The sequence below is a fragment of the Aulostomus chinensis genome, chromosome 23, assembly GCF_037954235.1.
Source record: "Aulostomus chinensis isolate RoL2024-O1b breed Wild chromosome 23, RoL_Achi_v1.0, whole genome shotgun sequence".
NCBI lineage: Eukaryota > Metazoa > Chordata > Actinopteri > Syngnathiformes > Aulostomidae > Aulostomus > Aulostomus chinensis.
Window position 1 is genome coordinate 7818474 of NC_141342.1, and position 13907 is coordinate 7832380.

At 40.6% G+C, this 13907-nt stretch overlaps 1 protein-coding gene across 2 annotated transcripts in view; it reads left to right on the top strand.

Moving 5' to 3' along the window:
- The window catches only part of sh3bp1 (SH3-domain binding protein 1), a 19131-nt gene continuing 5224 nt past the window's right edge, over window positions 1–13907 (top strand). The window contains exons 1-16 of one of the 2 annotated variants that reach the window (XM_086196190.1): window positions 1–890; window positions 1034–1237; window positions 5099–5141; window positions 5370–5474; window positions 5547–5623; window positions 6375–6486; window positions 8970–9046; window positions 9127–9214; window positions 9294–9362; window positions 9480–9570; window positions 10080–10216; window positions 12204–12315; window positions 12545–12626; window positions 12704–12784; window positions 13294–13407; window positions 13733–13830. In XM_086196190.1, coding sequence (XP_086052316.1) covers window positions 1188–1237; window positions 5099–5141; window positions 5370–5474; window positions 5547–5623; window positions 6375–6486; window positions 8970–9046; window positions 9127–9214; window positions 9294–9362; window positions 9480–9570; window positions 10080–10216; window positions 12204–12315; window positions 12545–12626; window positions 12704–12784; window positions 13294–13407; window positions 13733–13830 — 1336 coding nt within the window. In that variant the 5' untranslated portion in view covers window positions 1–890; window positions 1034–1187. Of the gene's footprint in view, window positions 1238–5098; window positions 5142–5369; window positions 5475–5546; window positions 5624–6374; window positions 6487–8969; window positions 9047–9126; window positions 9215–9293; window positions 9363–9479; window positions 9571–10079; window positions 10217–12203; window positions 12316–12544; window positions 12627–12703; window positions 12785–13293; window positions 13408–13732; window positions 13831–13907 lie in introns of both variants that reach the window. The other variant, XM_086196191.1, reaches the window with a different exon arrangement.

Below are 13907 nucleotides of genomic sequence, written 5' to 3' on the forward strand. Positions count from 1 at the left end.
GCCACACCTTCACCAATTTTGGTGAAAATGGACCCCATTGTTTAAGAACCGGACAGACAGACAGACAAACATTAGCTCATGGGTGGAGATTGGTATTGGCACTTTGCTACAGCAAAGCAGAATGCAACAACAGAAAGTGGCTCTACCAAGGGTTCCTACTTCATCAGATCTCGATGCAGTTTCAGGTCATTTCCAATATCTACTGGTTTGATCCTCAGGCACAAGTTTGACTATTGATGTTATCCCAATCCATCCATGACTTTTAAAGTTGTCCTGCCAGCTGACAAACCAATGCATCTGACTGGATGACCTTTGTGCTGATAATTTTGAAATGTGTGTAATGTGTATAACTACACAGTTTAAGTGTTTGGAAGAAAACCTGGACAATTTTGGACACTGTTAATCACCATCATAAAATATACCTTGCTGACAGCATGTCTATATTTCACGTTAACATTTGTTTGCCTCAACACTGGTGAAAGCCGCAGCCCAGAGGCGTTATGCTTTCGAGTTCATTCCATCTGCATTTGTAAATGCAGTATGTATGGAAGACATCGATGGAATTTCTTTAATTTCTACAGAAAAACTACTTCACAGTGTAAGAACTATGTAGAAAAAACAGGAGATCTGTGTACAACTTTTTGACGTTAAAAGGATTATAGCACCATGACTGGTTTCCTGTTTGGGTGTTTTCACATCTTAACTTCCTAAGTCATACAGATGAGGGGTTGTTAAAGGATGTCGTAAAAGCATCGCTGTGATAAAGCTGTAGTTTCACTTTAATACCAGTAGTTAGCTGTCATGCTATAAATGTCAGATTAATACTATCCAGTGGTATGATCAGGAGAATTGCTTGCTTTCAGAATAACAAAACAGCAATCAAATCCAAGGTAACTACATAACATTTATCATTATCACTTGTTGTCTGTCTCATTTGTGAATTTGCACTTGTGCAGTCTCGTAGTGACGATAAAACCTCTCTTCCTCCTTGCTCACGATGCCTCTGTGCAACTTCCTCATCAACTGACTCAAGTGAGATTTGATTCCTGAAACAAGAACGAGAACTAACAGCCAGAAACGGACACAAATGCACGAACAGACCAACGCAAACCCCCGTTTCTGATGAAGCACAGTGGCGTGCTGTATATCTCGAGGAGCTTACCCAGACACAGTAGGTCACAAGCAAAATGCTTCGACAATCTCTGAGCATCTTGAAGCAGTTAGGCTCCACAGCAAAGTAAGTAATTTAAAGATCATTCTCTTATATCAGGACTTCTGTCAAACATGCTCCTCTCTGAATCTGTAACGTGCACATGAAAGCTCTTGTTTTTCCAATAATCATCAAAGTGTTATTTGGAAAGCTTTATGTCGATAAAAAAAATTGAATTCTAAGCAATTGAATGCACCCTTGTTCAGAGAAGTATAGTTAAATTGATTTCCCAAACCGCATCAGTGTGGTAGTACTTGTATGTTTGCCCCGGTACAGATAAGAACAACTGAGTTGAGACCACGGAGTGGCCTGTGAGAGTGTAATCCAATCCTGAACAATCCAAATGCATTTGAATAGCCTACTGCTGCTAATGTTAGCATACTTTATCATGCAAAGTTTGGCTGCTTGTTCCCATCAACGTCTTATTTGATCTTATGATTTGCTCTTCATACTTTCGGCTACTTTTCACTGTTGGCAATAGAGATCAAAAGGCCAAAAAAGCAGCTGATGTGTTCTACATCATGAGTATTTATCTTAAAATAAATCGTTCCACTCATAATTTCATCAGATCCTTCAACATTTACACAAACTGAACATGAAATAAGAATTTGTCGGAATGCCCTTGATTGAAATTCTTAATTTTTGTTCCTTAGTTTTTCTTTGTCTTATGATCAAGAAAAACACCCCTCGTACAAAACTGCGTAAAGAGAGAAGGGGGGGGGGGGCAGGTTGCCTGAGTCATTCTGGGTTGATAATAAACACACGCATCTGCAAAAGAACAACCACAGCAGCGTTTCATCCTGTCCTCACTTACACTTCATGTGCAACCATAATTTTATACAAGGACAGTGCGGAGGGATACAAGTTTTACACTAGTTTGACATTGCACGTTATAACAACACATATTTTAGGACTAAGTCTTTATGCCAAGGACATGAGCAATTTCAGGACTGAAAATCAGTGTTTCTGATTAATTACTGATCAGAAACACCTCCAAAATTATCTCATAAACTGGAGGAAACATTAAAATGAGGAACTAGCTTTTGATTTATCGTTACTCTTCTGTTTTCATGCGTCAGATGTCAATTTCATTTATGGAAACAAGAAACAACACCAGGTCGATAGTTGGGTCAAGTTTCTGTGAACTGTTTTCCTTCCGTTGCCACAGAAGTTTGAAGCGTTACACGTTTCTGTTGATGCCAGCCCCCCCCCTTCGTTTTTAAACGATTACATCTTGTAATGGAGGTTGAGGAGGATTTTGGTGTTCCTGCCCCCCCCACTCTCACAGAGACCAAACTAAACCACAACAGCCTCACACATCAGGCCTCGTCTGGTGCCTTCTTGATGCACTGAAGGTCCAACTGTCAAAGAGCTATAATTCCCATCACTACAACCTCTTTTTGAAAAATTAAAAGTACCTCACAAAGCAAGTCTTGTTTGTCTGTCGACATTGATACTTTCTGTGTTGTGTTCCTCTCTTTTTCTGACATACACTAATTATGTTTGTATGAAGAACAACGAATGACACAAATAAATTGCAGAAATGAGCAATAAAATACAGGGGTGTAACGATTTGTTTAAACAATGTTTCGATTCGTATCACAAGTATCACAAGTCGTGGTTACGATACAAAGGATGATATGATCCAAAACAATTCAGTGACTTGAAATTGATTCTGTCACTTTTTAGTCAAACATTCTACCAGTGTGACTGTGACATAAATACCTGGACAGTGCAGTTCCTAGATTATTTTTGTTTCTTGTTTGGCAATCAGGTGTAAATTAAAGCTGCAAGCAGCGTTGAAAGGGCCTTCGAGTGCGTCGGGGTGCTGCACAGTGCAAGTGTTTATGTGATGGGCACATAGATGTTTTCATACCTGGGCTGACAGCTCTGACTTTACCCACGCCCCCTTCCTTCCCTACTTTGCCCTGTCAGTTTGACTTTGGCCAAATCTTGGATTACAATTCTTCTTTCAGAAGAAAAATTTCTCCCGGATCCAATGATACAGATTGGAAGGTGGTCATACTTATAGTTTAGATGTCAGAAGGCACAGTTTGACACAAAGTATACGTTCAGTGATTGCCTCCCATTGGAAGGTTACATTGTAAGGTGCAATGTGGCACAGCAACTTTCAGGGCTTCCAGAATCCAAACCGTTTAAGTTATTACAAAGTTTTTAATGACTTTTGTGAAGCACAGTGTCACAAGTCATGTATTAAAGTGTGAAGGCAATACTTTTCATGCCTTAGGAGGAGATAGTGTTTGTTTGGGATCCATAATTGGCAAAAAAGTTGTACTTTCATGTGCATGTTGTGAACTTCCTGTTGGATTTAGGTCAGGGGTGTCGGCATATGATTTGTAGGTCTTGATGTTACAAATAATTGAATTTTGGTTCAATGTCTCTACGACATTCCCACAGGCAGTGGCGCCCCTTTTTAAGATAAGATAAGGGAAGATAAGATAAACTTTTATTCATCCCTCAGTGGGGAAATTGAGCACTGTTACTGCAGCAGAAGAGAAGTAGCAGCAGAAAAAATCCAAGAGCAATAAATAGCAGAAACTATAATACACTGTAATACACTATAATACACTATACTAAACAATAATCGGGCAGCATTTGGTGCAGTGGTCAGCACTGTGACCTCACAGCAAGAAGGTTCCGGGTTCAAGCCCCAGCTCCATCACAGGATCTCTCTGTGTGAGTCTCCATGTTCTCCCTGTTCCTGTGTGGGTTCTCTCTGGTACTCCAGCTTCCTCCACAGTCCAAAGACATCAAGAGGGGACGAGGCTGATTGATACTCTAAATTGACTGTAGGTGTGACTGTGAGTGTGAATGGTTGTCTGTCTCTCTGTGTTGGCCCTGTGATGGACTGGCGACCTGTCTCCAGGCTCCAGCCCCCCCCCCCCCCCCCCCCGTGACCCTCAATAGGAATAAGCAGAAGACAATGGATGGATGGTTGAATTCTACTGTGCTTAAATCTAGTGTGTTATTTCATTGTATCGATAAAATCGATTGATTACATTTCAAATCGATGTTAGATTGATGTATGTTGTCTGGAAAGCCAACAGATCAGTTGGGCCATAGGAATATACATCGATACATCGATGTAGTAGATGAATCACAACACCTCTAATAAAATACACAAATAAATGAAATCTATTTTAATTTTGGTAATAAAAATGGCTATTTATATTTCCATTTGCTGTATTTTGAATATTTGTTTCTACATTTATCTTTGTGGTATTAGCATATGTCTGTATTTATTATAACTATACTTCTGCACTGCTAAATCTACTTATCTATTCATGTCTATATTTCTAAATTACTTTATTTATTTATTTATGTAGCTATGTGTATAGCTACATTTCCACATTTCTGTATTTCTGTGTCCTTAGTTTAGCAAAGTGTGTGATGCTGCTTCAGCTCGATATAAGGATCACCCACTTTATTAAGTTAAGGACATAGAAAAATCACAAATAGATAAATGCAGAAATACATAGATTCATATAAAATAAATACATACAAATAAGTATTTGCATTCATTGCTAAAATTGATTTTTTTTTCATTAAGTTATGTATTTTATATCATTGTCTGTTACACACAGTGGATTTCACTTTCCCAGTGTCAGTCAAAATTTGCAACCAATATTAGCCTTAAATTGTCATCACTCAAATTCAAAAGTGTGTATCCCACATTATAATGTATTGTTTGATAAACAATAGTTATCAAATCTTTTTCATCAGTGTTATGTCTTGCAATTTAGCTTTCTGAGTGATTTCATAACATGGTCATTGAGTGTGAATCTTATGTAGAGTCATGGATGCAGTGCAGCATCAGTGTTGTTCACCTGTACTGGTCATCAATCAGGCTCACATGTACATCTACAGGTCACAAGATGCAACTGAGCTTCTCCATGAGGACCTTGTTTTGGTAAGAAAAAAAGAGCAGAATCTGCTCGATCCAAATAGTTTATAATTCTAGTTATGCAATTGTAGTTCTAGATGAACGTAGAAGTTTTCATGTATGTTGTCATGTCAAATACCTTAAGATTGACAGGACTAATTTGTGTGGCAGTACGGATTCTCAGTGTATGTCATTTCATCTTGTGAAACCAGGAGCAGGCACTTAACAGATGTGCCTTTCTTTGTCTGAATGAAGGTGGAACAACGGGTGGAACCAGTCAAGAAGGTGGCTCAGGTGCTGCACAAGAAGTTGCTTGGCTGCTTGCAGAGTCACACAGGGCTTGAAACTGAAAAACGGATGGTAAAGAACTTCCTGCTGATCTGTGATGGGAAAGTTTGGATTTGTCACTAATTTGTGCTCATACCTCCACAGAAAAAGCTTCCACTGATGCTACTGTCAATCAGCATGGCAGAAAGCCTCAAAGACTTGGATGCAGAGTCCTCCATCAGGTGACAAGTTAGATCATTGAAAGAGTCATGTGATTTCACACACCTCGTGACTTTCAGGTTTTCACTTCTGGATGAAAAAGGAAGAGAAACTTGTGACCAAGGCTTTATACACTCTATTTATCTATATCTGTGTATCTATCTCTATCTTTATATATATATACATATAGAGAGAGAGAGAGAGAGAGAGAGAGAGAGAGAGAGAGAGAGAGAGAGAGAGAGAGAGTCATCTCTCACATCCCCATCGAGTTTCGAGTGAAGGCTCTCAGTTTACTGTTGATGTTGTACAGTTCCAGACATTCTTGTATACATGTGTGAGTTTTCGGCTTGTCATCAATCCAGGCGGTGCACAGGTTGGTCTGTCTGCTCTTACAGTGTTGGGCGACTGCTCTGTCAGCCAGTAGCTTGTGCTTGGCTTGGTGTTAGTGCCAATTCCTTTCTGAGCCCCATTTATGTTTTGACCCATGTGCTCATATATACAGTATATATACACACACGCTTTTACATATACATATAAACAATATATACATATATGTGCACACATTAATATATATACAAATGTATATCTATGTATATAGAAATAGATGTTTATATCTAGATATTAGATATTATATATATAGATTTAGATATACTGTATGTGTGCTTTTACTAATGGTACTGTGTGTGTGTGTGTGTGTGTGTGTGTGTGTGTGTGTGTGTGTGTGTGTGTGCAAATTTGCACGTGGATGTGTGTTTGCATGTGCGCGTGTGATAGGAGGGTGTTGGAGATGTCTTGTTTCATGCAGAAAATGTTGGCCAACATGCTGGCAGACTTTGAGATGAAAGTGGAGAAGGAAGTCCTGGAGCCACTCAACAAACTAAGTGAGGTGAGAACAGCTCGTTCTGCACTGATTTTGTAATACACATAATAACGAGATTTAATACCAGAAAACAGAGTTGACTTACCCACCCAAAAAGTGTCCCTGACTACGTCAGTTTATTCACCTCAATTCTACAAAAACCTAATCAAAATGAACACAACCACTAAATTAACTCAAAAGAATCTAAAAATTAGATGTGGACTATTAAATATCAGATCTCTGATGCCAAAAACTGAACCAGTAAATGAGTTGATATCTGACAGTTGTATTGACCTGCTCTGTCTCACTGAAACCTGGCTGGTGATGATGAGGATGTTAGTCTGAATGAATCCACTCCTCCAGTCACATGAACACTCACATTCCCCAAGGATCTGGCAGAGGAGGTGGAGTTGCTGCCATTTTTGACAAAAGTTTAGTAATAAATCCCAAACCCAAAATAAGTTTCAATTCATTTGAGAGCCTGATTCTCAGTTTGTCTCCTCCAGCCTGGAAAACAATACAGCCACTCTTATTTATTATTGTGTACCGTCCTCCTGGTCCTGACTCTGAATTCTGATCTGAATTCTCAGAGTTTATATCAGTTTAGTTCTCAAATCAGACAAAGTCATGATTGTAGGTGACTTCAATATTCATGTGGATGTTGATAACAACAGTCTGGGTGCTGCATTTCTCTCTCTTCTAGACTCAATTGGTTTCCATCAGTCTGTCCATGAACCGACTCACCGTCACAACCACACCCTCGACCTTGTCCTAACATATGGAATTGAAGCTGAACATCTTCACTCCACTCAGGAAAACTGTAGTTTCTTATAGCCTTAAAAGTTATAAGAAAGCCTTTCGTATAGCTAGAGCAGCCTGCTACGCGACACTAATAGAGGAACACAAGAACAACCCAGGTTCCTCTTCAGTACTGTAGCCAGACTGACAGAAAGCCACAGCTCTACTGAACCTAGCATTCCTGTTTCCCTGAGCAGCAAAGATTTCATGGACTTCTCTAATGACAAAATTCTCCTTATCAGAGAGAAAATTCACCTCCTCCTGCCATCAGCTGACAACATGGCACCTATAGCCTCAGAAGCCTTAGAGGCTGCTGGAGGACCAGACATACATTTTCTAAACCATCCACCTGTCTTCTAGACCCCATCCCAACCAAGCTGCTTAAGGACTCTCTACCCCTCGTTAGCACCTCCCTCTTAGATATGATCAATGTGGCGCTGGTATCTGGTTACGTCCCACAGTCCTTTAAAGTGACAGTAACTAGACCCCTTCTCCAAAAAGCAACCCTGGATCCAGAAGTCTTGGCCAACTACAGACCAACATCAAATCTTCCATTTCTCTCCAAAATTCTGGAGAAAGCAGTTGCTAAACAGCTGTGTGACTTTCTCCATAGCAACAGCTTATTAGAGGATTTCCAGTCAGGTTTCAGGGTTCATCATAGCACAGAAACAGCACTAGTCAAAGTTACCAATGAACTCCTACTAGCATCAGATGAGGGACTGGTCTCTGTGCTGGTTCTATTAGATCTTAGTGCAGCTTTTGACACCATTGACCACCATATCCTTTTACGGAGACTGGAACCTGTCATTGGCATAAAAGGAACTGCACTAAATAGTTTAGGTCATATTTACTAGGTCGATCGCAGTTCGTACTAACTCATGATAAACCCTCGGAAACCACTGCAGTCACTTATGGTGTTCCACAAGGCTCTGTGCTTGGACCAATCCTCTTCACTCTATACCTGCTTCCTCTGGGTAGCATTATTAGGAAACACTCAATTAATTTTCACTGTTATGCAGACGACACACAGCTGTACTTATCAATGCATTCGCATGAAACAAATCAGCTGACTAAACTGGAGGCCTGTGTAGAGGAGATAAAAACATGGATGACCCATAATTTCTTTTTATTAAACTCTGACAAAACTGAAGTTACTGTGCTGGACCAGAAACACTTTAGAGACACCCTATCTAATGAGATAAGATAGATAAGCTGTCCCTATTGAGCCTGGATCGGCTCGACGTTCCTGCCTGCCTGTTAAAAAGAAGGTTTTTTTCGCCGCTGTTGCCAGATTTGTTTGCTCATGGAGAATTGTTGGGTGTAAGCAAATGCTTGAGCCCCACCCCGCGCAGCGCGCTGCGTCTGCCGCGTTCAGTGTGAAACCGCCTTCAGATGTTGTTTTCTTTATTTAATATCGGATTTTGACAGCTCCCTTCTCCTCCTTTTTTTTTAACGGAACTGCGTTCCGGGCTTTCACCCCTGCTTAGGGTAGTGCTGATGGCCAGGGTATTGACAGCCAGGGTACCTATCTCATTAGGTAAGATGTTTCGAAGGTGTTTTGGGCCCAGCACAATAAATTCAATTTAGTGCAGTTCCTGTATTTTGTTGTTCTGTCTGCAATTCTAAAAGAAGTTTTTTTACGCGTTTTTATGTCTGCTTAAATAAGTATCCAATTAAAATGGCAAAATGTATACTCTGTCTTTTTCATTCAGGATGATTTGCCAGAGATTCTTAAGAACAAGAAGCTGTTTGCCAAGCTCAATGCAGACTGGAACAATGCCAGAGCCAGGTGGGTGATTTGGCCCTTGTGTAACAGTATCACATATTTTTTATCCATTTCACCTTTTTACAAGCCTTTTTGACTCTCAGGAGCCAGGCTAGCACTGGTCCCCAGGCAAAGCAAGATGGTCTCCGAGAGGAAGAAGAGGAAGCGTGGAAGAAGCTACAGTGTATTAAGGTACAAGAAGCGAGTCCTTCAAGGCTGACCCTCTGCCATCTCTGTGGCATCTCTCTGACCTCTCCTTTTGTCTTTTTAGGACCAGTACTCTGCAGACCTATATCACTTTGCAAGTAAAGAAGATGATTATTCAAACTACTTCATTCGTGTGAGTTTACTCAGATATGGCAGGGTCTGTGATTATAAAATGTGCTAACACTGTCAGATTTTGTTGCCTGTTTTGTAGAAAGTATCTGTATGTCCTCTCTTGCTCCGTCAACTGTAGCTTTTGGAGCTGCAGGCAGAATACCACAAACTCTCCCATGAGTTTCTGGATGAAAACATCAGCGAGCTCAAAGATAATCACAGTCAAAAAGGTGATCTTAATTTGCACAAATCTGTGCATTTATCTGCAGTGTTGTTCAACTCCTGCCAGGTTGTGGTGCTGTTTTCAGGCACTCGAAGTTAACTGGGATTATTACTTGAAAACAGTACAGGACTTTTATGTGTGCTGAATTGGTGTAATGCTACCCGTTAGTAACTGTGTTTCAACACAAACATGACCATTTTGGGTCCAGAGTTCGCAGAAATGAGATTAATGGTAAACGTCTAAAAAAGTCATAGTCTAACCGATTTTTAAAAAAAAAAATCATATATATATTTAATTTATATTAATCTTATCTTTCAATTGTGCAGTACACTGCCAATTCTGAAACTAACAGATTAAAATGCACCAACATCCTTTGTTTTACCATGTGTATCAGCCAAACTACATAATACTGCTTTACTTACAAGATTTTGTGTGTGTGTGTGTGTGTGTGTGTGTGTGTGTGTGTGTGTGTGTGTGTGTGTGTGTGTGTGTGTGTGTGTGTGTGATATTTTCCAGGGTTGCCACGAAGTCTCTCAAGCCAGAAGGTATACGGGGAGCCTCTGGTTTCTCATTTGTCACAAAGCAACAGAGAGATCGCTGCACCCATCCAGGAGTGCATCTATATGCTGCTGAGGACAGGCATGAGAGAGGAGGTAAGACTGACATTGATGAGGCAAAAGGGCTCCTTTGCACAAATGTTCTCCTCTTATGCAGCTCTTTGTCCATGAGGATTCAACCTTTTCTCAGTAATGATGTAAAACTTCTCCTTTAACCAGTAACCTTTCTATGTAGTGTTCTAACTCCTAGCCTTCCATGATGAAAGGCATAAATATTATTTTTGGAGAAAATAGTATTAACAATTTATAATGGACATATTCAAATGGTCTTGTATGCACTCTGTCATGGGTTTAGTTTGCAGGATCCAAGTGCAACCACACAGGAGGCAGGGGAAGGGTTAACTGCCTGGTCAGACGTTTAATAGAACTCAGGGTGTCCACCGGAGTGGGTAAAAACAGGAGAACTCAGGGTGTCCAACGATGTGGTGAAGAAGGAGAATTCAGGATGTCCAAAGAAGTAGGGACAGAACAGGCAGGGAAAAAACAGAGGTGATCAGAAACTCGAATAGGATAAAGGAGATACTAAGTTTTTAGGCTATCAGATAGCTATGGACTCAAGGCTGAAGGCTATACGTGCCACAGGAAGCTACGAGCAAGATCTGGCGATCAGTCAACTGCAGAAGCGGGCTTTTATGGAGTGCGGTGGTAATCAGACTTGAACGGAGAGAAGTGAGCAATGCCGTTCCCGTGAGCGCGCTCGCCGACGCTGAAGAGCGCTTGCAGCTCCCAGCCACAGCTCCAGGGGTGGGAGAGTGATGTTTAGGTGAAGGTGCGGATGAGGAAGCCGAAGCCGTAACACTTAATCCCATATCAGTGGCTTTTTGTTTTAGTTCATGTTTCTATTCTATTCTTTTTTATTATCATTTTATTTATTCTATTTGAATTGCCTAATGATTGAAAGATTCAATACAAACAAACTGTCTTTTTTATGCACTGCAGGCACTTGGACAAAAATACAGCAGAAACACTCATCCTTAGAGGATTCATTTTGCAAAGGTTTTTCATCTCGTTCAATCTGTAAAATTTGACAGATTTTACAACTTGAATGATTGGCAAAGGATAGGATCTTAGAAATTCAAATTCAGATTGAATCATTTGTCAAAAAGGGTGGGTGTAAGATAGTAAGACATAGATAATACAACCAATCCATCCATCCATCCATCCATCCATCCATCCATCCATCCATCCATCCATTTTCTACCGCTGAAGGTCACGGGGGGGCTGGGGTCTATCTCAGCAGCCTTCAGGCAAAAGACAGGGTTCACCCTGGACAGGTCACCAGTCCATCACAGGACCAACACATAGAGACAGACAAACATTCACACTCACAGTCACACCTACAGTCAATTTAGAGTATCAGTCAGCCTCGTCCCCTCTTGATGTCTTTGGACTGTGGAGGAAGCTGGAGTACCAGAGAGAACCCACACAGGAACAGGGAGAACATGGAAACTCCACACAGAAAGACCCTGAGCTCGAGCCGTGGTCGAACCTGGAACCTTCTTGCTGTGAGGGGACAGTGCTGACCACTGCACCACCGTGCCGCCCAATAAAAGACCGTATGAATTCAAATTATAATAAAAACAAAATTTGGAAATTCTGCCAAAAATAATCACACTATAATAAAAACATAAAATCTCGAAATAAAATAAATAAAAATGATCATCAATAAAAGGTTTATAACACTGATAATAAACATAATAAGGATTACAGACATATGGCCATGAAATTATGATATGAACTAAAAAAGGGCCTCGCAACAAAGTAATACCATATGCAAAAGAGGTATTAAAAGAGGCATGCATGAGAAATAAAAGAGGAACCACTTTTGTCCACATGTCAAGATGCATGAATACAGTCTTGATGCAAAAACAGTACTAATGATGACAATAAGAACTTCTGTCATTGATTCTTAGATGTAATGCGAACCTGATGAAGCTCATTTTAACTGCAGCCCCTTTGCTGTCTGTGTCTGTCACTGTTCTTTTCCATGTGAATAATCCTGTTCCCCCTCCTCATGCCTCAGGGTCTGTTCAGATTGACAGCAGCAGCTTCAGTTGTGAAGAGACTCAAGACTTGTCTGGATCAAGGGTTGCTCAATCATAGCGAGTTCAACATGGACCCCCATGCAGTGGCCGGTACAACATGTCAACTTCTTGTTCTACAGATCTTCACTTGATGGAGTCTGAGCCTGTACTGTGTGTATACTTTCTTGTCTTTGCAGCTTTCCGGACTTTCACTGCACAGATTCCATTCTGTTAAATCAGCCTTGTTTGAGCTTCCACTCTTACGTATAATGATTTAAATATAACAAGTTCAAGTATCGATGTAAATAAAACGTGTTTATCTCTGAATGTGTTGTGATAGGAGCCTTGAAGTGTTACTTGCGAGAACTTCCTGAACCTCTAATGACCTTTGAACTCTACAATGACTGGTTTAAAGCGGCAGGGTATGTATATTACCTTGCCTTTATATAGTTTCTGTCATTTCATGTGTGTGTCTTGAGTATGGTAGCTGTTTTAACAGGGAAAAAGGCTTGGATGAGAGGCTGGAGATGTTCAGAATACTGCTAAAGAAACTGCCTCCTGAAAACTACAACAACCTCAGGTGAGAACTTTTAGACCAGCTAAAGATTAATTAACAGTTAACACAAACATTTAATTCCTGTCCAGGGTGAACCCCACCTCTCACCCATAGCCACTGGGATAGGCTCCAGCCCCCCCCCCCCCCCCCCCCATCCATCCACAATTCCATCCAAGCAAGAGGTGGATGTACCCCAGGTTGGGCACCACTGCTTTTGAGTGGGGTTACCTGATTGACAAGTCGCCATCATGGCGATACTTCTCTTCAGTTCTTCAAGCTTGTCCAAATACTTGTGATTACAACAAGCAAGACAGTGACAATCAAAATCTTAAATTGAAACCTTTAAACCAACAGGGACGTCACACTCACGCTATGTCCATCCATTTGATACACGCAATAGCTTCAGATATGTAAAATGTGTAAGATGACCAATTGGTTGATCATGTTGTCACGTTCTGAAACCATTTTACATTCCTTAACTTCCACTACTTCCTCTTTTCTTCACCCTGGTTCTTCCTCTTCCTCCTTGCTAGGTATCTGGTCCAGTTCTTGTCTCTGTTGTCAGAGCAGCAGGCTGTAAACAAGATGACACCCAGTAACATCGCCATTGTTCTTGGGCCCAACCTGCTCTGGCCACAAGCTGAAGGGTTTGTAGCTTGTGTTTCAGGATTTAACAAGCCTCATTCTTTCATTTGCCCTTCATATCTGCTCTTCCTCATGATTTCTGGGCAAAGGGACGATTATGTCATGAACCTGTGAAAGAGCCACTTTAGTGGTGGAAACTCTCTCAGTGGTTGAACCTTCTTGAGCAGGGTTGAATTTACTAGATTACCGTAAACGACTTTACTGTTAGAAATTGACTATAAGAAATTATACATATGTAATTTGCTTTCTCTAACTTTGAGGAACAGGGATAATGTTACCATATTCTGCTGCTGGAGCCCTCATGGGTCTTTTGCTCTGCCTTTTTAGGGAAAGTATTTCATTTGACATGGCATCAGCGTCTTCGGTCCAGGTGGTGATGGTCATTGAACCTCTTATTCAGTACAGTTCAAGCCTCTTCCCCGAAGGTATTCACAAACACAACATTAAAAATCATCTTTACAAATAAGAAATAATTCTTCCAAAGTCATCAAAATTCCTTTTT